The sequence below is a fragment of the Pleurodeles waltl genome, chromosome 11, assembly GCF_031143425.1.
Source record: "Pleurodeles waltl isolate 20211129_DDA chromosome 11, aPleWal1.hap1.20221129, whole genome shotgun sequence".
Lineage (NCBI taxonomy): Eukaryota > Metazoa > Chordata > Amphibia > Caudata > Salamandridae > Pleurodeles > Pleurodeles waltl.
The window spans coordinates 333,717,782-333,742,182 of record NC_090450.1 but is presented as its reverse complement, the minus strand read 5'-3'; the positions used below and the strand labels follow the sequence as shown (position 1 = coordinate 333,742,182).

At 45.8% G+C, this 24,401-nt stretch overlaps 1 protein-coding gene across 1 annotated transcript in view; it reads left to right on the top strand.

Moving 5' to 3' along the window:
* UBXN7 (UBX domain protein 7) overlaps positions 1-24,401 on the top strand; it is a 484,260-nt gene that overhangs the window by 287,520 nt on the left and 172,339 nt on the right. The window contains exon 7 of the mRNA XM_069213616.1: positions 8,896-8,986. Within this exon, the coding sequence (XP_069069717.1) occupies positions 8,896-8,986 (91 nt within the window). The remainder of the gene's footprint in view (positions 1-8,895; positions 8,987-24,401) is intronic.

Below are 24,401 nucleotides of genomic sequence, written 5' to 3'. Positions count from 1 at the left end.
GCCAAACCTGCCACTAGACCACTAGTGCTGGTGGTCTGCAGACCACCATGCTATGAGTGCTGACAACTGTCTGCCATATTTGTGGTGGAAAGTTGCCAGCAGTCGTGCTGGCGATCGGCGTGCAGAGGCAGGTGCATCGCCAGCACCGCCACAGCAGCAGGTCTCCACCTGCCGTATTACAAACCAAAATACGGCTTGGCGGAGTCATGCTCTAGAGATCCATCCCCTAACGTAACATCCTCGACGGAGAAGGTAAGTGGGCGTCCAAAGGGAGGGGATGCCTGTGTGTGTGGGTGCGTGTGTGCGCATCTGCAGAGGGGGGAGGTGAGTGGTGAATGTGTGCGTGTATGTGAGTGAATGTGTGTCTGCTTGTATGTGCGCATGTATGGGGGGTGTCTGTGGATGAATGTCAGTGAGCCAAGGTGTCTGTGTGGATGCATGTGAGTGGGTGGGGGTGTCTGTTTTGATGAATGTGAGTGAGTGGGGGTGTCTGTGTGCATGTTTCCTTATGCTGAATGGGGGTGTTTGTGAATGCATGCGTGCGTTTAGGGGTGGGGGATGTTTGTGAGTGTATGGATGGGTGGAGGGATGTGTGCATGTGTGTGCCGGCGACAGGAATGGGCCAGCCGCCAGGGGTGTAATCTGGGGGCGGGCCACCAGGAGTGCAGTGGTCCAACCGCCACTGCTAGTTTGTCGATTTGTAGATCGTTAAACTCATAATGAGGCCCTTATGGCTACCCCTGGTACTGTGAACTAGGGACTTATGAGTAAGTTATTTTTGCCAAATGTGGATGAACCAATCAGGCATATGCCTTTTAAGGGTCAGGGCACTGAGATCTATTTAACAGGCCTCAGTGTACCTTCAGAGTCTAAAATCTAGCAGCATCAGTTCAAAAAGGGGTGCTCATGGAAAAAAGGCATTTCTTACAATGTGAGTCCAGAAAAGATTCATGCTTCAAAACAAAATGCTTACTTACATGTGGGAGTAGTTTTGCAACTTGAAGAGTTTTCTGGATTCTTCTTTCTCCGGAAATGGTAGAAGTTCAAACAGGTGAGACCAACAATGCAATGGAAGGAAATGTCTAATAGCAAGCTGCTGGTGGAAGAAGGGACTGGGAGGATGTGGGGAGGGGTGGGGTGCCTGAGGATGGCAACCACACACTGGATCTTGTGGAGCAAGGTAAAAGACACATTCTGATGGATACAACTACCTGTGGATTCCTCACCTAATGAATACTCCCATGGCGCCAGCATTCGACGGAAATCTTCTTCCTAGTCTCTGCACGTTGACGAGGACGTCACTCTAGCCCACGCGACGCCGTCTGATGTCATACAGCCAATAAGAGGTCCTCGCCGACGTCAGTTCCCTTTTTTCCGTGCATTCGAAACGGTTATCTTCGAGGGAGCTACTGTTGCTTTCGAAGTTACAGTGTGTTTTTCTGCTGCGTGATTTTTATCTGAGAGTTACTATGTCTCAGAGGAAGTCAGGTTTCAAGCCCTGTCGGGAGTGTGGGGGCAAGATGTCCGTTACGGACCCACACTCGGACTGTTTATGGTGCTTAAGCTCCGACCACGACGTCGCAACATGTGATTCATGCCAACACATGAATCCCAAGGCCCTAAAAGAGCGAGAGGCTAAACTCTTCATGGCGAAGTCGAAGAGGAAGGAGAAGAAGCATCATAGGAAGTCCTCCTCGCCGAAGACTCATCTGCGTCATCGAGATTCCCGGCGCCTTAGGGATTCACAGCGCCATTTCAGCCAGAGGTCTCGATCGAGGTCGCCTTCGGCTCGGCGTCGTAAGACTTGGGAGGTCAGTCCCACAGTCACTCCACATCCATCAACGCCGTTGCCTTCTCCGGCTTCGCAGACTTCGCCTGGGCAGACATCTTCAGTGATTGAAGTGACGCAGCCTCAGGTGTTCTCTCCGGCGTCGCAGACGTCGAGGCTGGCGTCGGGGTCGCCTTCGATCCAGGCACCCCAGTATCCGGCTTTTCCTGCCCCTGGAGCCGATAATACCGCGTTTTTTGAATGCGATGTATACCATCTTTCAGCAGATGGCTCCAGGAGGTGCTCCAACTGGTCCTTCGGGGCCGTTGGCTTTCACCTTGGGTGCTCCGGCGCCGCTACGTCCAGCACCCTTCATGCCCTTTCTCCCCTAAGAGAATGTGGGCTCGGCGCCGGTGTCGACTCCGGTGTCCGCTCCGGTGGCCCCAGAGGTTTCGGCCCCGAGGTTTCCATCCCGTCGACTTCGGGGTTTCGACCAGTGACTCCGACAGGACCATCGGAGGCTCCGAGACGCGCCTCTCTGCATCCGGCTCCTACCTCGGCGTCTAAGCTGCCTGTGGCGCCGGACATGGCGTCGGATGGATCCGGCGATCGGCGTCGTTCCTCAAATTCGGCGGATGCCATGTCGACGCTGCGTATTGAAGAGAGGCTACATTCTAGGAGGTGTGCTCTCCGTCTCTTAGAGGAGCAGGAATACCAACGGGTCTTGGAGGAAGGAGAGATAGAGGATTCTGGCGAGGGTCTTCATGGACTGGATACAGCTAGTAGGCTGGATACTTCCCCTGAGTGGGACTTGTCATCTCCAGGGGAGTATACTGAGGAGGCAGCCACTTTTCACGCTGTGGTAAGAAAGGCAGCTAACTTTCTTGAATTGCCTTTGCCGGTAGCGGAGGCGAAGCAGAATTTGTTGACTGAGATCCTGCATCCGGCCTCTACTGCAGCGGAGCCTCTTTTACCATTCAATGAGGCTTTGCTTGATCCGGTGTTGGAGGTGTGGAAGAAGCCGGTATCTTCCTCGGCTGTTCATAGGGCTGTGGCCAGGAGGTATCGGGCTGCACCATCTGACCCTGGCTTTCTGTCCAGACACCCTACGCCGGAGAGCTTGGTGGTCCAGGCCTCCTGTTCTTCTAGATCTGCGCCTGGATCTTTTCCGACGGTGCCGGGGGATAGAGACTCCAAGAAGTTGGACTCACAGTCCAAGAAAATATTCTCATCCTGCAGCATGGCGTTGAAGTCCACCAACGCGTCATGTATCTTGGGGAGGTACATCTATGCTCTTATGGACGAAATAACATCTTCACATACGGAGCTTCCCCAAGGGCTTTTGAATATCGTCTCCGATGCCCAGGCTGCTGCAACCCAGGTTATCCAATCTGGGTTGGATACGACTGACTCAGTGGCTAGGGCGATGGGCACGGCTGTGGTTGCGAGGAGACAGGCTTGGCTTCGCAACTCAGGGTTCTCTGCGGACGTGCAGTCGACCCTGTTGGACCTCCCGTTTGATGGGGACAAACTTTTTGGAGCCAAAGCAGATTCGGCCTTGGAAAGGTTTAAAGAAAGCAGGGCCACAGCCAAGTCATTAGGGCTGCAAGCCGCTTCTTCTGCCTCCTCCAGGGTTTTTAGGATGGTTTCGTGGATTTGGACGTGGCTCTTCCTCCTCTTCCTTATGGGGGAGATTCCAGCAACCCGCCTCTTCTCACCCCTATAGATCATTTAGAGGGAGAGGTAGGGCCCGCACCAGAGGAGCCTCTCAACAGCACTCTGCCTCTTCCTTGTCCTCTGGAGGGGTGCAGCCGGGAAAGCAGCCTTAGGCTTCCACCATTTCCCACTCACTCCTCTCCTGTAGGGGGAAGATTACGGCATTTTCTCCACAAGTGGGAGACTATTACAACGGACACTTGGGTTATCAGTATTGTGGAGAAAGGCTACACCCTTCCCTTTCGGGAGTTTCCGCCCCCCCTCCCGCCCCGCCCATCTTATTGTTCAGAAGAACACCTCCTGTTGCTAGAACAGGAGGTTCAAGTCCTCCTTTCAAAGGGCGCAGTGGAGTTGGTTCCAGAGCAGGAAAGGGGTCGAGGTTGTTACTCAAGGTACTTCCTGATTCCCAAGAAAGATGGTCGGTTGAGACCGATCCTGGATCTGAGGATCTTGAATTGGTTCCTCAATCAGGAAAAGTTCAAGATGCTGACCCTAGCACAGGTGCTTTTGGCGTTGAACAAAGAAGATTGGATGGTGTCTGTCGACTTGCAGGATGCTTATTTTCATATCCCGATACTCAAGTCGCACAGGAAGTATCTCCGGTTTGTGGTAGGGTCGCAGCACTATCAGTTTGCGGTCCTCCCGTTTGGTCTTACTTCAGCACCTTGAGTCTTCACGAAGGTGATGTCAGTGGTTGCGGCAGAGCTCAGAAGGAAGGGGATAGCAGTATTCCCTTACTTGGACGACTGGTTGATCAAAGCCAAGTCCCCGGAGCTTGTGTCGTATCATCTGCAGTCAACAACCCAGTTGTTGTTTGACCTGGGCTTTTCGGTGAACGTGCCCAAATCTCACCTGGAGCCCTCCCAGCGCCTCCTGTTCATAGGGGCAGTACTGGATACAACATTGAATCGAGCCTTTCCTCCGCCTCAGCGGGTTCAAGATATTCAGGAATTGGTTCCAATGTTTCGAAATGGAGCGGTAGTTCCAGTCCTCAAGGTCCTTCGTCTGCTCGGTCTGTTTGCCTCCTGCATACTGTTGGTCACGCATGCTCGCTGGCACATGAGGGCTCTTCAGTGGTGCCTCCGAAGGCAGTGGTCTAAACACAAGGGAGATCTAGAAGGTGCGGCCAAGATCTCCAGAGAGGCTGCTGTGGACTTGAAGTGGTGGATTGCGAGCAACAATCTTTCGCAAGGAAAGCCGTTCGCGCAGTTGCCACCAGTGGCCACTGTCATAACGGATGCTTCCACTCTAGGGTGGGGAGCTCATCTGGGGGATCTGGAGATCAAAGGACTTTGGTCTCCAGAGGAACAGATGTTTCATATCAATCTGTTAGAGTTACGGGCTGTACGTCTGGCTCTCAAGGCCTTCCTCCCTTCCCTTCGTAGTCAGTCGGTACAGGTCCTGACGGACAATACTACCACGATGTGGTACATAAACAAACAGGAAGGAGTAGGGTCGTACCTTCTCTGCAGAGAAGCTCTTCGACTATGGTCCTGGGCAAAGGACCATCAGATTTGCTTGGTAGCAAATCATTTGGCCGGGGTCTTGAATGTACGTGCGGACAGTCTCAGTCGCCAATTCTCGGCCGACCACGAGTGGCGTCTCCATCCAGATCAAGTCCGTTTAATCTTCCAGATGTGGGGGTTTCCTCGGATAGATCTGTTTGCCACTCGGGAGAACGCGCATTGTCCGTTATTTTGCAGCCTCCAGTATCCGGTGCAGGGAGCATTGGGGGACGCGTTTCTGATAACCTGGTGCGACCGGTTGCTTTACGCGTTTCCCCCCATACCCTTGATTCCTCGAGTGTTGAGGAAGATTCGCCAAGACCAGGCCCAAGTCATCTTAATAGCTCCGGATTGGCCAAGGAGGGTGTGGTACCCGACCTTCTCCAACTCTCGCTGTGCCCTCCGCTCCGTCTCCCTCTCAGGGCAGACCTCCTCTCGCAGTCGCAGGGGCAGGTTTTACACCCCAACCTCCAGAGTCTACACCTACATGCCTGGACATTGAACGGGGCAACCTGAGTTCCTTCTCTCTCCCGCCTGATGTAGTGGATGTTATATTAGCGGCCAGGCGACACTCCACTAAATCTATCTACGCTAATAGGTGGTCTAAATTTGTTATGTGGTGTGGAGAGAGACAGATTGATCCCTTACATGCTCATCTGTCAGATGTTTTGTCTTTTGCTCTGTCTCTAGCGCAGAAAGGTTGTGCAGTGGCTACCATTAAAGGTTATTTGTCTGCCCTATCAGCCTTCATTTGTCTTCCAGATCAACCATCGTTATTTAAATCCCCTATTGTTCTCAGATTCTTGAAAGGTCTTCTAAATAAATATCCTCCAAAACCATTCGTTATGCCTCAATGGGATTTGTCCTTGGTCCTCACTTTCCTTATGGGGTCCCCTTTTGAGCCTATGCATTCTTGCCCATTAAGGTATTTGGTTATTAAAACAGTCTTCCTGGTGGCTATAACATCTGCAAGGAGAGTGAGTGAGTTGCAAGCCTTATCAGTAAAACCCCCTTATACAACTTTTTATGGGGATAAGGTGGTGTTGAGGACCAAGGCTGCTTTCCTCCCGAAGGTTGTTTCACCCTTCCATTTGGCCCAGACAATTACTTTGTCCACGTTCTATCCTCCGCCTCATCCTTCAAAGGAGGAAGGGAGACTACATCGATTGGACCCAAAGAGGGCGTTAAGCTTCTACATTGATAGAACAAAGGACTTCAGGCTGGAGGATCAGCTGTTCGTCGGATACGTGGGCAAGAGGAGAGGAAAGGCAGTCCACAAGAGAACACTCTCAAGGTGGGTTGTTCTTTGCATTAAAATCTGTTACTCTTTGGCAAAGAAGGATCCTCCTGATGGCATTAGAGCTCATTCCACCAGAGCTAAGTCGGCCACTTCGGCCTTGGCCAGGGGTGTTCCTGTGGTCGACATCTGCAAGGCCGCAACTTGATCGTCCCTTCACACTTTTGCGAAACATTACTGTTTGGACTCTGAGGTCAGAAGGGACGGCCATTTTGCACGGTCAGTGCTGCAGGATTTCTTGGTTTGACCATTTCGGCACCCACCACCGGGAGTGGTACTGCTTTGGGACTCTATTCATTAGGTGAGGAATCCACAGGTAGTTGTATCCATCAGAAGAACGAGTTACTTACCTTCGGTAACGACTTTTCTGGTGGATACATTAGCTACCTGTGGATTCCTCACGGTCCCACCCGCCTCCCCGTTGCCTTTCTGGTCTTACCAAGTAATCCTTGAGTGCGCACCTCTTGGTCTTCAAGGTTGCAATAGATGTTGTATATATGGATACTTGTATATATTTATATGTATATATATATATGTATATATCTTTGTGTATATACATGATTTGCATATATTTGTTGGTAAAAAATAAAAAAGTTATATTAAATCTACAGCCATTTTATTGCAATGTTGTGTATTTTACAGTGTTATGGGATGTTGCCTTGCTCTTTCATTGCATTGGGTTGTTGTTCTCATGCACGTAAAAAAATGTTGGTACTGACGTCGGCACGTAGGCGAGGACCTCTTATTGCCTGTATGACGTCAGATGGCGTCGCGTGGGCTAGAGTGACGTCCTCGTCGACGTGCAGAGACTAGGAAGAAGATTTCCATTGAATGCTGGCGCCATGGGACTATTCATTAGGTGAGGAATCCACAGGTAGCTAATGTATCCACCAGAAAAGTCGTTACCGAAGGTAAGTAACTCGTTCTTTTGGGACCCAACAACTAGATGGTGGAATAATGCACAGCATGTGAAACCAGAAACTTGTAGAGCTCTAAAACTACTCTTACAGGTAAGTAACCATTTTGTTTCCCTAACTTTAGAACTTGGTACTAAAGGTATGCAGACATAACTGCTCTCACTTTTTCAGTTACTCTAGGCTTACCCACAGGTCGGAGTTTTTGTATGTCTGCCTAAGAGTTAACCTGTCTGGAATGGGAGATTCTTTGAAGGACGTTATGTCTCATGAAAATTATTTGCAAATCCGAGGGTTTAAGCATGTAAGGAAATATTCTTCTGTATAGGCTGTCCTTAGTTGTGGTATTATCCAGGGAGTTTAGCAAGGTCCACTTCCAATTTGATGATGGAGATGTATTGGCAGTGGAAACTGCTTTTATAATGCAGGCTACGAATCAGGCTTAAGATTTGAGAATTGTTTCATAATTAACTCACAAGTATGTCGGAAATCGTACCTTTACCGTTCCCAACCATCATGGATTAAGGTCTTGGTATGTGAAGTTTAAGTTGGCCATTTTGCCTACAGTTATATGTATTTACATCAGGTTAAGCAGGACTCAATATCCTACGTGGAGACTGATATCGCCACAATATTTCTAAAGACTGTTACAGATTTTTGTTGTACATCATCTGGAGAAAAACGTATAAGTAACCTGCATGCTGTTCTACAATCTTGTCCTACATTTGTCCAATATGGAGTAGTCCTTTTTACGTTGAGAGCGCTAGCGCTCCGTTTTGTAATCTATCTGTGGGCTATTAGCCACGCACGCCCATCACTATCACTCGTTCATGGCTTTGCTTTTCAAAAACCCTTTATCATTGGTAAATGCTTCAAGTTTGTCCCTCTCTGGGGCAGTATTGTAGCCGCCTTGGCCATCATCCCTGTTACATGGATAATTGCACAATTGCCGATACGTGTGACTGCAAGTGAACTTCATTTTCCTTTTGTCTCTCTCCTTCACGCCCATGGTGGGTGAGTCACTTTGAATTGGCTTGCTTATGTCAACTGTTTTACGTTTCATTTTCAATTTATGTGGCAAGAATAGTCCAGTTAGGAATTTACAACGCTAATAGCTATAACTCAAACAAACGCGAAACCTATTACATTGCAAATGCTTTTTCTCTGAGTAGCCTTAAACAAGCAGAATCATTGTCTGTGTTAGCCCCACTACACTGTAGTAGCTCTCTAGGACAGTTTTCTGCCGCCTTGTTTTATTACTGGCTACTTGTTTACAATGAGTTGATATGCTCATTAAATAAGCAAAATAATGCTTTTGGGCAGCATTCTCCAGATTTTTTTTTATCTTTGCTTTTCAATTTACTATATATCATAATTATAATTGATTTCTTGTGTGTTCTAATTTTTATATATATATATTAATGTGTTTGATTTGTTAATACTGAGGTCAAGACAATAGATGCATAATAATCATAGCCTCACAGGTTGCCAAATATCCTGATGCATACAGTTGCGTCTTACAAAGGCTTGTGATACATATATGTGACTCAAAATGTTGCTCTGCCAAAGGATGATTTCTGTGTACATTAGTGTAATGAGCTTCAGTTTCGTTAGCAGGTGCATGCAATAATACCATGCTAGCTATTGATGTTGCGCAAGTAGTTTTTCTAGCTTGACCACAATGTCTTTTTTTAGGTTTACCATGATAGTGAAGAAGGCCAGAGATACATCCAGTTTTACAAATTGTCTGATTATCCATATGTCTCAATTCTGGACCCCAGAACAGGTATGACATCGTCGTGGACCAACAGTTGTATTGGTAAAGTTGTGCTATGACTTAAATTATATCTTCTGAGCCCCCGTTTTAAATTTTGAAGAGCCTTGCATACATTTGCCAAATACTTTGTCACTACAGTTCCTACAGCTCATTTTGCAATGGAATTATTTTCTTGATTCACCTCCTGGGCATAATAAAGTCGTATTACCTTTTGTTTGTTTGAAGTAGTTGTACTCGAGAAAATGCCCAGGAATCCCAGGGGTGGTTATCTCAATGCAGTGCTTCATCTACGAGAATATAAGTGGATACATTTGCTAGACACTGTAACCAAGAGGTGAATGAATTTGAGGAAATTAGCAAACACGTTGTGGCATTCAATAGGGGAATAAACATTACTGTATCTCTGTCATGCAACTTGGGCAATAACCATTGCCTTTGGGTTAAGTAAGCATTTCAACAGAGTATACAGAATCTTTGCTATTCAGACTGCCTGAGACATGCTTAGCAACCATGTATTTGCTTGTTACCATACTCATTGTCTCTGTATTTATTTGGACAGAATTAATGCGGACACCAAATATTTGAGAACACCAGTTCCTTTCTGACAGGCATAGAATGCACAATTACCTTCTCTCGGATGCTCACGAAGCATTTACGCTAAAGTCACGGTGTTGATTCTTTATCTGTGCACGTAGTGGCGCCCACCTGAGACAAGACATCCTGAGCAAAACACATGAGCGAAGTAGTCGGGTACATGACCTGTGGTTGTATTTATCTGAGGTAACTGATTGCAAAGATTTTAAAAGACGAGGCATTCACTGATGTGCTTTTGTGCTTGTCTTTTATAGTTTGCAAAGTTTTGATGCAGTGATATAAAATAATTGTCAGACTTCTCAAAATGTTTTACAACTTTGGCTGAGTGCAGATTTTATTCTATGATTACCACCATAACAATGACACTAGTTATCAGTTTGATTAGTATTTTTTTTACATAACCCTTACATCATAGAGGTTATCACTTGAAGCCTACCTGAGATATTGATGAGCATGTGAAGCCCTCTTTAAAATAATATTGAAACACCAGGTGAGTCTACTGGATCTGACCAATAAGACAATTCGTAACTACGTTTTTAAACACACTGTCTATCTATTTAGTATACAGGCTGCTTTATGGACAGTCCTGATAAAAAACAGTTAGAAACGTAACAGTCATACTTCTGGCCTGTACATTTTGTCTCAAACAACGACTGAGATACTGTCTTCATTTGTGTCTGAGGCTCTTAAACAAATTGCTTAGACAATATGAATACCCCTGTCGAAATCTTGGTCTTGATGTCACAAATTGGCATCCCTCAAATTACATTCTACCTAGTATTACATCCTTTTAGCTCATTGCTCTTTACTGTAACTTTGGTCCTGCATCAACTTTGAGGGTTTCGAAAAGTGGTGTTAACCATAGAGGTAAGGAAAGCAAACAAATTCTGGGAGGAATGCTTGAATAATCGCCGCTACTGGTAAGTTCTGTGCGTAGTATCTCATTCCATCATTATGTGCCTACCACAACACCTTAGAAAGAAACAAGTAGTATGCAAATTAGCCCTGGCCGTTCTCCAACAGGAAAAGTCCAGCATGAACTGCCATGCCAGATCTCTTCTGAAGGGGAGCATTCCAACCCCAGACCTGGTTCAGCCTATTTTGGTCTCTTCAGTAGTCTACAGTGTAAGTCCAATGACACAGAGAATACAAGATTCAGATCTAGTCGTACAATAGCCCTTAGTGCAGCACACTGAGGAAAACAAAAATGTAGTATGTGGAATCTTTTAATTATTCTGTCACTGGTAATTACTCGTGGCCACAACCCAGTCAATTTTTTTAACCCACCATAATGCCCCAGACAGCGCAAATCAGCCTTAGTCCTGCTCCTGTGCAGCTCTTATGGTACAGCATTTGCGTTTATGGTCCAGTGAGCCGGAGACACACGCCTGAGCTGAACTGTTGCAAGTAAGGTGAGGAAAACAATCAACAGTAGCTGTACATCTACACATCCAGAGAATTTATGTTCTGTCATATCTTGGTGACTATTGCACAGTCTGATTGGCCTCCGGAGCGAACTACTCTTCAAGTGACATGCGTTATCCTTTGCAGACTCAGCTTTTTCCTCAGATTTGGGAAGCTCTTATCTTGTTGACTGCATTGCTTGACAGCATTCTCTCTCTTTTTCTCTGGCTGTCAAAATTTTAACCAAACTGTCCATCTGTGACATCCTGTAGGGTGTCTTCTAGTGACTGGGTTTCTCAACTTACCAGTTCTCATGTCAGAGTATTTTCTTGATAACCCAGAGTCAAGATGGGGGTAAGGTTGTTCCAGCAGAGGTTCTGCTCACAATGGACTCTCATAATGGATACATTGGATGGTGGTGGGGGGGTTGGCAGAAAATCTCTCAGATTTTCTTAGTCTTCTCATCTTTGAGCTGAGACATTTTAAGTTGTCTATACCAAGACTGACGATAGCGAAAGATAGCCAGTTCTGTAGCGTTGGTGCATTTCACTGACTAAGCAAGGCAGAGACTTTTGGTAGTAAGCAGGATGTCATATGGCTTATCATGATGCCCACGGTTCTGCTCTCCTCCACCTTCCTGGCACTAACGCCTTCCTTGACTGTGTAGCGCTTCAGGGCGAATAATGAGCCAGATTGACTAACATATTCTTCACTTGGCCATTTACAAGGGACTTCATTGCCCACAAGCATAAGGGCTCCATGAAGTAGCTCCTGCGATGGTTTTCACTTAGCGTAGTGGCGCTATATAGCTCACCAGCCAGTCCCGCAGCGCTGGTTCTTTGCTTGGCTATTTACAAGGGATTTCATGGCCACAAGCACCAGGGCCCTAGGGGGGGCGGCTCCCGCGATGGTCTTCACCTGTGCAGTATTGTTGGCACTATATAGCGCACCAGCCAGTCCCTCAGCTCTGGTTCTTCACTTTGCTATTTACAAGGGATTTCATGGCCACAGGCACCAGGGCACTGGCTCGAGATTGTAAGACTTAGCTGTTAGAAGAGACGGTAACTGGTAACTAGTTATGCAAATGTTCTTATTCTGTGGATCTGGTGTCTACAACCTATTTGTTATCTGCCTTCTCCCCACTGACATTGTTCTGGAGTGCAGAAGGAGACCTGTGACTTCATTGCGGTGACCCGCCTTTGACTGATATCGTGCTCTGCCTGAAGAATAATGATGCTCTTCTATTTAGGGGCACAAGCGATCTACTAGATGAGTAGCTTTAATTTGCTGGTCTAATGTAACTTTTTTGTGTGTGGGAGGGTCAGTTGCATTTTTGCTATTGCATTGGGTACTGGTTGTGTATTGTTCCCACTGCCCCAAATTGCTGAAGATGTGGAATAGAAAGGTAGGTGCCTCTGTTGTGAAGTCACTCTAGCCTGCTTCTCAGACAGCAGCTATTGAGGGGTTTCTTACGTGGGTGCGGAGTGTAGTCTCAAAGGAGATTGAGTTAGCTGAGAGGAGGTTGCCTATGACTAGAGAGACCTCACCTCTTGATCGGTCAGATGTATGTAGTCCTGTAGAGGCTCTAGTTATATCGGTTGCTTTTGTACTTCGCCTGGATCACATATACAGGGATTTGGGGAGGTGGTCCTACGAGAGGATTCTCTTGCTATATCAGGAGGTGTTAATAGAGAGGATGGTGTCCAAGGGATTCATATCGTTACTATCCTGGCCATCAGCCTGAGATGTGAGCGCCGAAGGTGGTCCGCTGCCCCCAAGCACAAAGTTGCTCGGGGCTCTGTAGGAATGCAGATAGAGACCCTTCTATGCCTTGAATATGTAGATCAGGCAGCTTGGCAGCAGGTGGCCGATCCTGGGGCCACCAGCTACATAGGGAATTTGAAGCTAGATTCAATCTCCACAAGGTTGGATTTGATTGAAGCAAGTGTTGCCCAGGTGGGGGTTGAATTTAAAATCCTTAGATATTTTACAGAGGGAGCTGAGGCCTCATCTTGGTCAGGGTTCTCTGCAAACACTGATTCAGCAAGGTCTCAATGCCTTGCTGTAAGCCAAGAGGAGGCAGTGTTCCCACCACAGCAACCATTCAGGTTATCAGCAGCTGTCCCTCGTATAAATTAAAGCCCCAGCATTCCCTTGGCAAGTCACTGTCACTCTGTAGATACCCACCTATTAACTCTTCGACCTGGGGTGGTGATGAACCTGCCCCCAGAAGCCACCCCTTATGTTGTAATTTCAGGGAATGTCCCCCTACATAGAAAATCACCACCAGAAACTTTCAGGGAATTAAAGAACAAGATGGTGCAATGGTTCATGGTACACACTAATTTAAGGGATGTAAATGTATGACTGTCATCCTGGTTAGGAGGGTAGGTTTGATGGGCCTGGATGTTAAGAGGTGGGCTGGAGACCGTGGGAGATGGTTAATTTAAATAAATCCAATAGAGCAGCACATATTTTGACTATTGTATGATCCAACAAGATACCCAATCAACGGACATCATGGCGCTCCTTTTGGAGTTTTTCTTCTTTTTTTTTTTTTTTTACCAAGATATGTTATGTATGACTAACTGGATTCCGACAAGGGGTTGTTCAGCCCGTCTTGGGCGCTCCACAGTGTCTTCACCAGTTCCATCATCCCTACCTCTTAGTAATAGATTTGAAATTCTGAGTAATCTTGATGCCTGTGATTGACCACATGTGGAGATTCACCCCATCCCCACTGGTGGTTGTACCCTCTGTCCCCAATTTGCACACTCAACCCTCGTAATGAAGAGGAGCTGGGGTTCTTATCCTGGAACATTGTGGGTTTGTTTCCAAAGGGTGCAAAAGGTCGGAAGAAGCTTGTTTTAGTAGGCGACTTTAATTGGCATCTCTGTATCAGCCCTCTATCATTGAATGGCACAGGTAGGAGATGCATGATTGCCGAGGGGCTCCATATGATGCATACACCTGAAGTTATCATACTTAATATCTTTTTACATATCTCTATTCTGATGTTTTCTTTAGAAAAGCTGATAAACTCAATTTAGCCCCATGTCATCCCCACATTCAAGGGTAGAGGTTGTGTGTCAATAGTGGCTTATTTTAGTTTCTGCTTCCTTGTTTTTGCTCATCTTAAGTTTCAACATAAAGCATAGCCCCTTCAGTGACCATAATCCCCTGACATTAGGAATAATGGGAGTCAGAAGCAGGACTAAGTCACACTTAGTGATACAGGGTTGGGAGTATTGCCTACAATCACTTCATATGGTTAAGATGGTCATCTGTGAACCCCAAGGCTTTTAGCCACCCCCTAACCTTAAACAGAACATTCCTGAATTTATCAAATGCCATATAGTGCTCAGCCCTGACCGTATCATTTTTTCCCTAGCATACACACATTTTCTCTGTGGGTCACCAAGATTGAAAACAGGGCCATGACTTGTTCGGCTAAAGAGCTTACTACCTACCATCTCACATTCCTTCTGTTATTCGTGCCAACAATCTGTCATTGGCCTTTGGCTATATAAGTGGGGCTAGGAATGGTCATTGAGACTTTTAATCTTAACAATAATGGATTGTGGTCACTCTCATCCTTCTCCACTATGGCCATATCACCCAACTTGCTCAACATTCTTACATCTAGAAGAATGTAATCAATTGTACTTTGGTAAACCCCCCCTTTTAAAGGTCGGGGATAAGCATTTGTCTGAAGAGGAGCGGCCATTGCATGCCCTGAGTCAATGGGCAATAGTAAGATCCACGACCTGGAACGCTGCTTTTGAAACAGATCTTGCTCTGGAGGGGCTTCGTTCTGGAATGCCCAAGACGAATTCTCATCTTTGGTCAGCTCGGCAGCCATACCACTTGGTTTGAATGTCAAGTTTAGATCCCCGACTATGATCGCTATGATCAATCTCATAGTTATTACTTAGCTACTCTCATGGTATTTTATCTAGGAGATGTAGCACTTGTGATTCTTCTCCATGGCTTGTTGCTCCTATTGTAGATATTATGTAGATATGTGTGGGATGATTGCTGCGGTGGCCCTTCCTCGTCCTGTGGCATGCTGTAGTCTGGGAGAGGGAGTCCCACAAAACACCAGCCTCCTGCAAGATGTCCTTGGGAGTTGAAAAGTGCTTTATAGCGTGTGGGATAATGGCTGTGGTTGCCCCTCCTGGGGCAAGCTGCAGTCTGGGGAAGGAAGTCTCACGAAACACTGTCAAGAGGTTTGCAGTCATTATTGGACAGGTTTGTCATCATTCTGGATAGCCTGGATTTGTCCGTTCATTTTTTAAAAGTCTCATATTATGGCGTTGGCTCTCGATCCACACGCTCTTAAACTTTCAGGGTGGGCAATCATTCCCTGGCTAAGTTTGCAGCGTTCCCTTGCCTGGGGGTACTATTTAATGCCGATATAAACTGGAACCCCTTGGTGGAGGGCAAACTATGTGAGTTGGCTAAGTCCAATAGGGCGGTAGCTAGATTTGACCAGAAGCCAGGCTCATGGTCACCTGCCACCCTGATTAAGCTTTTTGAGTCCAGGTGTATCTCCAGAGTGTTATATGGTATCGAAGCTTAGGGCTACATTTGTGCATATGAGATTCAAACTGCAGAAAATGTTTTTGAGGTGCATATTATGGGTTCCACAAAGCACCCCAGCTTTTCTGGGTGATGAGGAGCTGGTTGTGAGATATATTAATGATCTAGTCCTTCTTAGGCCTCTGCTTTGTTGAGTGAACGTATGGTCTGGGAAACTTGCCCAGCTAAATAGGCTTATATTGTCTGATTGCCTAGCTCTTGATCATATGCATAAAATCCCTTGGATAGCCTATGTGAAAGCAGCCTTCACCGGGGGAGGAGAATGAGGCGTGGCTTACCGCAAGTGGCATAGAATGCGCACCTGAGAGCTCTAGAAGCCTAGGCCACATCTGTCCCCCATCCTGCATAATACTGCCCTCCAGTGTACTAACCTAAAAATAAAGTCTGGGGGAGCCAGCCTAGGGACAACAACTGTTGATTTGCAGCAACCCAAGGGGAAAAATACACTTTTGCTGAGGCGCCAACGACCCTCCCAAAATGGCGGCTTCACGGAGCGGGGGCAGCAACAGACTGGCAGGACCCTTCAGGTCGAACAGAGCAGCGTGAGTTGTGCTTGCTCTTGCCGCCCACTGTCCCAGGAGGCAGGCCTAACCCGAATCAGCGCAGCACAGCTGAGGTCTTCAGACGGAAGAGACCGACAGGCAGCCGGATGGACAAGGGCTGGAGGCCGCCCACAAGATTAGAGATCACTGGAGGAGTACACCCGCTGGCGCCTGAGCAGTAAGTGACATGAATCTGGATATGGCCAACAGAAGGGCGAAGGCTGTGTGGCGATAGCAGAGACCCCAGCAGCTATGGCGATGCTCCATCCGGGATGGGTGGCCAGGACAAGGGGAGCACAAACAGGGGGCCTGGCGAGGAGGTGCAGCTGAATTTGTGAAGCTGCATCTGGAGGGGTTTACCTGAGAAGCTATTGGGGAAAATAGTAAAGCCCTGGGAGGGTTGAGAAGTGATGCAGCGGCACTGGATTTGCTACCCACAAACATTAGAGCTATCTTGCAGAACAGGAGACTTAGACTGAACCACAATACAGCCAAGGGAATTACTAGAAGCCGAGACATCACACCTAGAGGCCTAGACGGGCTGGCGGCTGCACATGAAAACAGAGACCGTCGGAGGAGAACCCCCACTGGCACTGGAGCGGTGAGTGACCTGAACCAAGATACAGCTAACAAAAGGGCAAAGGCTGAGCACCAGTAGCAAAGACCCCAGCAGCGATGGTGTCGCTCCATTTGTTTTGGGTGTCCAGGACGAGGAGAGCACAAACCAGAGGCCTGACAAGGAGGGGCAACTAAATTTGAGGATCTGCATGTGAGGTGGGGGATACCTGAGCAGCTACCGGGGTAAATAATAAAGTCCTGGGACAGATGAGCAGTGACAATGCAGCACTGAATTTACTACTCAGAAGCATTAGAGTTGTTTGGCAGCACAGGAGAGACAGACCGAGCCACAATACAGCTGTAGGAGTCACTTGATGCTGTGCCAGGTGCCCCCACACACCTAGAGGCCTAGACCATATCAGGGTGAAGCACACTGGCGCACCACCGTGAACCTTGCCAGCTGTGAGACAAAGGAAGGCGGATGAGGTGTCCGCAAGAGGCCTGATAACTACGATCAAGTTGACCGGAGGACTGTGGGACACCGGGTACAGAAGCCACATGCATTGGACTTATGCAGACCCTTAACATGGGTATGGAAACCTGCTGAAAGCTTAGGGCAGATCCTCAATAATGTACCAAGAGCATGGGCAAGTATTCCCGTAGGTGCGCAATGGAAACTAACAGCATGTCCTGGAAGGAACTCCCTGACGTGACACAACGGGACGAAGCTGCTACCGAAAACTTGGACTCAGTGACCCCTCCTCCCCTCCCCCATCACTCCATGACATATTGCAGGCGATAACGGCCTACAAGAAGCATTAGAAACTAAAATAGATTCTCTGAGCTCCGACTGAGGACTGCTGCGAGACGACCACAGACGCCTGGCTGAAAGAGGGGCCACCAACAAGAGAGCTAAGTCGGAGGTCACCACAGAGCTGACAGCTGCCTGTGCTCAACTCGCCATGCAGAAAACTCAAATGAAAGCACTGGAGGCCAAAGTTGACGACACCGAAAAAAGGTCGCCTCCAACAATATCCGATTAGTTGGAATCCCTGAATGACTGGAGGGGGGCGACATAGTCACATTCCTGGAAGGATGGTTACGCACCGAGATAGCACCAATGGGCCGATCTGCATTTTTTTTGCACTAGAAAGAGAACACCGAAACCCGGCCAGGCTACTGCCTCCGGGGATGGCCCCAGGCCTGTGGAGGCCCGTCTGTTGTTTTATGAGGATCAAGACCTCATCCTGAAACCGTCCAGAGAGCTGGGTACCATTACCCTTGAGAACAGTAGAATTATGATCTTCCCTGATATCTCCCATGAGGTTAAGCAGCAAAGGGCAGCCTTTATGGACGCGAAGAAGAGGCTGAAGGAAATGGTAATCTCGTATTCCGGGCAATTCCCCGCATGTCTAAGGGTGATCACCCTGAAGGGGACACGATTCTTTACAACTCCTCAAGAACTTTGGTTGTGGATTGACCTACAGCCAAGAGCAGGACCCACTGAGGAATCCCACTGGGAAAACCTGCGAGAAGGTCAACAGGGGTGCCAACGCTCACTGAAAAGCAAAGGGAAAGGCGGACAGCAGTGGCGTCATTGAGTGGCTCCAGCGCTGCATCATCTACACCAACCAAGCAGTATGAAGTAGAACTGGAAGAATCTGATTCAGACCCTGGATCCTCAGTTTCCATAAACTCAAGCGACATCTTATCGGCAGTGACTCCTAGGACAGCAGATGATCTGATATAATACAATCCCACTATTGCTTTTGGTGGCCTACTTCTGGGTGGAAGGGTTACTTGCCACGTACTGCCATCCTTAATAGGATAATTCCTAAATCGATGCACAAAGTATAATCCCTCACCACTAAACATAGCACTCCAGCTAAATGGAAGGGCTGATGGGTGCCTGAGTGCTTGTCTGAGGGCGACACTACGTCAAGTCTCCCCTACATGAAAGTTGCGATTATGAGTTACATAAAACTTTGGATGAGAGGGGTTATTCTTCTTATCCAGGGAATTGGGAGTTCTTATTAGGTAAGGGCGATAGAGAAGACGGTACCAGTAACACCTGCCCACTACCTACTCCACCGGTTCCCACACTCAAGTAAAAATAAAACAACTAGTACATTTCAAGACTTAGCACTACTACTGGTGAAACAAGAACTTACTCATCGCTGGAAGGACCTGAAGGGCCCACAACTGACAGTGTAGAACCAAGAATTGAAAAAATGCCCACGCTGTGAGGGTTCACTGTTGATATGAGAGGCTTGCAAGGGCATTGGTAAATAGATAATGCCAGAGCATGGGAGGGATTAGTAGATGGTCTAAGTGATACTGGCCAGGGTTCCCACAGTAGCACTCCCACACAAACACACCAGCAAATTCCTGCCCTAACCCCTTCCCTCCCCCCAAGGGGCTGAGAGTTGAAGTAACAACAACTTCCCCCACAAGGAGCACAACTGACTATACTGTATAAATCCGAAATCAAACAACTCTTAGTTGGACAGAATGTCGATAAATGGACAAGTACTATGGGCGAACTGACTACTAGCCCTATGGGGAGCGCCCATCCATGATAGTTGAACAGGCATTTAGAAGATGGGGAGGGAGGGGTAGGTGGGCGGAAGACATCATCGGGGGTAACTGTTTACACTGTATAAACAAGAATGATTAACAATGTAAACTTTTAATGCAACCTACCAATCTTCCTTCCCAAGTTGGAAATGTTTTGTTGTATGGTAAAATCAATAAAATATGCTTTTAAAAAAAGTAATAATAAAGGCAGCCTTCACCAGCCTGGGGAGGGTGGATATGTGTTATAACCATCATCCCTGCGCTCCCCAGAGAAGAAATGGGTAAGGGATTTGTTTCTTGATTGTGCCATCATGAAGCTGGATCAGCTAGAGTTTGTGAAACCTATTGTGCGGGGTTACCTACTGTTAAAAAACGGTCTGGAGTACGGACCCTTACCTTTCTTTGTTATCTAATGAAAGTGACAGATTTGTGGTAGCCCGATTTAAATTCAGTTTGCTACATCACCTCTTAGCTTCCCCAAGTGGCTGATCTTGTTCAGGCACTTTAGAGCTCTGTGGCTGTGATAATTTGTCTTCTCAGGATCCCCTGCGTTTTGTATTGCTGTGCAAATATTTTAGTGTGCCCAGGAAGCGATTTCTTCTTCCAATTTTGAAAGCCTTAAACTTTGCCCAAGTATGTCTGGCGCTCATGTTTTTACAGCTTTTACCTTATGTGAATTTTCTTTTTGCCGGCTCAAGCTTTCTACGTGCTGCTGCAAGATCTAGGCGCTCCAAGCCAGATTAATCATGTTGTGGTCACTGGATTTTATTCATTGTTTTTATGCCGCTATCTTATTATTTTAATATTTCGTATTGCTGTTTTATGATTGTATACATTTTGTATGCTCTTTTATGATTTTTATTTTATTTTTTACAATAGATAGTCACACGATGACTAGCATATTGTGGTTTCAGCCATGTTTATTGTCCACCTCGTAGATTTGTGTGCTGTTTTAGGGTTCAGTCTTTTTTTGTACTTTGTTTTCAAACAGCCATAAATGAAACAAAAAAGTAACCCCAGTTCTCCAATATTGGATCTTTCATGGATTCACATGCTCAAAAAGTTACTGTTGTAGTTTGGTTCTTTATAAATGATGTAGATAGACTATGAAAGTCAGTGTCTTTTGCCACTGTAAGCTATGTATACTGCTTCTGCTGCTCTAGAAGCTACTATGGGACTTCCACTTTGATGATGGGGAATGATTGAAGCCTGTGAATCTATGAAAGATATCAATACTGGAGAACGAAAGATACAGGTAAGTATCACATTTTTTTCTTCTCGCATCTCCCCAGCTGTCCGAAGGACCTGTCATTTCCACACAAATAACTTGTCCACTAATGCATTCTAAACTCTCCAAGCCCGGAGAACAGTATACAACATCACATTTTCTAGAAATTGTTTCTAAGAGTAAGATTTTAATAATGAAAGGCAGAAAGTTTGGGAAGCTCTACAATCTCGTCTGGAGCATAGGTGTGGAAAAACTGGAAATTGTAAAATCCTATCCCTATTTAGAGAAAGTGGTTTCAGGTAGCATACTGGATAGGTCCCATATTGAAAATTGCTCACACAAGGCTTCCTCACATGCAATTGGTCTATTTACCTTTCCTAAAGCAGTGGGGCGAAGGCATTTTATGCACCTGCTCTCTGTCTCTGCAAAAGTTCCCCCAATGCTATTGTACGCCATAGAATCTGTTAATGTGGCTAAATGGGACTTTTTAGACAAAAGGAGGGCCACATTCTACTCAAGGTTTGTCGTTTTAATTCAGTTGATCAGAACCCGGCAGTTAGGCTGAAATTCGGATTGGTAAGCTCCTATGTACAAGTTCTGCCCAGGGTGATTTGATGGGGCTACCAGCTGAAGAACAGTGAAAAGGAGACTATGAGAAGCCTAATGAATAGATCAGTTTTTTGGTACTGAGGTAGGGAAATATTTGTTTTCTTGAGATTTTGCCCTGGCCTTGACTTATTTAGGCCTGCAGAAATAGACTATGGCCTCCCTTTCTTTCCATAGAATTGAAATTTTATTGAAAGGCAATTTAAGTTCTGTCAGTCAGCAGAGAGATTGTATGTACTGTCTGAGTAAGAAAAGGTTACAGGTAATAACCAGGGATAGTGGTCCAGTGGTAGCCCTTGAAACTTGGACCATGGCCTCCGGCGCATTATGGTCTTATTCCGAAGGATTTTGCTTCCATTAAATGATTTAATTGCAAACTGGTCCTCTCTTGGAGAAATGGGGAAAGAATGTAATTTATGTGATTTAGGATGTCAGGATCTTAATTACGCCATTGTTACGTCCAATGTTTTTACAGAATAGGGTAACATCTGTTGAGTTGGCACAAGAGTTACTCTTTTCTCCCAAGAATGCATTAATTTATATGACAAATGTTAAATTTTTTAAAGGATTTATGGATTTATAAATTTATATTAATAGATTTCTGGTTGCTGCTAGGAGGTTTTTTTTCCATGCTAGGTTTGTTGCCATGCAAAGTGGTAGCTTATTACAGGAAGACTACGTAGTATCTGTATATATATGTGTGTGTGTGTATGTGTATATATATATTTATTTATTTTCTTTTAGGTTGCACTTTAATTGTTTTAAGGTCTGTGTACCTATTTTATCTAGGATTTGGATTGCTCCTATGTTTTTGTTAGGAATTTAAAATGGCTGTTATTTATGGGATTGGGGTAGCTGATGGGTGAATGTTCTTTATGAGTTATTTGTTACAATGTTGCTGGCATTGGTCAATTTTACTATCACTTATTTCTCTTTTTATGATGTATGATTATGATATTGAGAATTGTATTGTTTTGGTCAGGTGGCCCTCTTTGAGTTCCAAATCATGAATAAAGATTGAATTGAATTCCAAGCCCTAAGTTATCATCTTTCTCTGCTTTCGTTCCACTTTCCAATCATACTGATTTGAGCTTTTCTTGATCTACTTCTAAAGTAGGGCTTTATCACAGAAAATGTTAGGCTTCCATTTTCCTCACTGTCTTGCTAACAGTGTTCTGATTAAGTTAGGTCGGTTTAGTACAGCCTGTCTGGATTGTAACAGCATCTACAAAGAATCTTAAGCAGGGTCTCCCTGCTACTCGCTTGTGTCAAAGTTGCTTGCCCTTATCAAGATGTTTCCCCACTGCTAGTCATCTGACTATATTGTTAGGCCCTTTTTATACACAATCTCATCCTTCTTCTGGTTTTGTAAGGAGCTGTTTATGTTGGTTTGCAGTGCAAATCTTTTCTGGATTGAGTCTGGAATGTTATTATTGTCCTTTTTTTCTTTCTTTTTATTTTTTTTATTTTTTACCAACAACCAATTCCCTCCCCCACCCCAACTCTTGGGCTTTCTCCAGTAAGTAGGTATTGCTATCTCCTAAGATGTCAGATGTCCGTACACCAACAATGGGACTACAAGTCCAATGGGCATAGACCTTGTGAGGACTTTCTCCATAGAACAATTAAGGCAGGGGAAAAATAAAGATGGACACACTACTTCATGGGATAGGCACAGATCTTCGACTGTTGATGGATGAAGAAATGCCCAAAATAACAGAAGTGGCAGGGGCGAAGGGGTTTGATGTCAAAAGAACCTACATCAAACTTGGAAGAGAAGAGCTGCTGCAAAAAACACTGATTCACACACACACAAAACAGGTCTACAGTGCCTAAGTGTCACACAGGCACGGAGTCGAAACCTTCAAACTTGAAGTTTGTGAAAACTTCCTTGATGCCAAAAATGTCAACAGTCAAAGGGAAGCAAAATACCAAAGAACCCCACAGATCGAAACAAAAAAGACAGTTTGGGACAAGCCTTCAAAGTCTGACTCTACTCCAGAAGGGGTCCAGATCAGGGAAAGAAAAGGAGTCAAAGGGAAAGGCAGCACCACCCTGAAAAGGAAAACTCTTCAGTGCTCAGTACCAAATAATATGCACGCAGCGGCAAACAATGTGCACCTGAAGTTGAAAGACACATTAATTCAATGTTGAAATATCAGCCGTATTAAAAAAGGAAGAGTTCAACAACTCCCTTAAGTGGTTCAGGATCCCTGCTGGGAAAGAGGAAAGGCAATAGAAGAGGAACGGATTTATTTAGAACCAGGAACATTACCAGAACCTCAAGAAGAGCAAGATACTTCAATGAAGAAAAAGGACATCAAATATTAGAAGCAACAAGTACTATAGAAAAAGGTTGGCCGGAGTTAAACACAGATTGAGTAGAAGAGGTGATCAAATCTTGCCCCTAAAAACGATCACATTCGGATGACATGTCTGTCTATAATTTGTGTGTACACAAAGGACAAACCTGTACCTACCTACCTATGCTGGCTAGCATTGTAGGTCAGGGCAGAGACACTGTCAAAGATTCAGCATCTTCCAAAGCAGTCATGCCCATTCTAGAGAAAAATATAAGCACTATATGCATATTAAGGGCAATGCTCCACACATTGGCACATAGCAACCTCCAATACCCCTTTGAATAGATATGGTCAACAGCAGTAGGAGGATATCAACATCTTAATACCATACCTCCAAGACAGTACAAAAAGAGGGTCAATAATATAACCCATGAAGGCAAATGTGTGGGGTCTTAGGCTTTAAACAAGATGCTCAGGCCTCTTCTATTAACATGCCATTCACAGGGGAAAGTTTGTGTTGGGCAACTGTGGATGAATCTGTGCAACAAAAGAAGAACAATGATACAGTCAGGGCCACAGAACCTTAAATATAGTTGTGAATTTAACAGAGGCGCATGACCCCCAAATAGAAGACCAATGGGCAGAAGAAGTTCCCAACCACAACAAATACAGACACCAAAGACAATTGCTTCCCATGGAACAGGCAGAACATGCTAATTGCAATAGTACAAAGGTGGCCCTTTGAGGTAGTCAAAGGAAAAGGCCATACCTCCTTAGCATGGGTCACAGCCCCTAAGAGACTCCAGGATAGAATGCTTCCAACACAAAACATCTGATGGGGCAGATTGAGATGGTTCTTCGTGGACGTGGGGAGAGATAACATAATACAACACAGACATTGCATAGATCTACAGGATTTACCACTGAATATAAAGCTTAAGAAAGGTCCTTACAATGGCGACAATAGACCTCAAGACTACTTACTTCCATATCTTGATTACCAGTTCAAA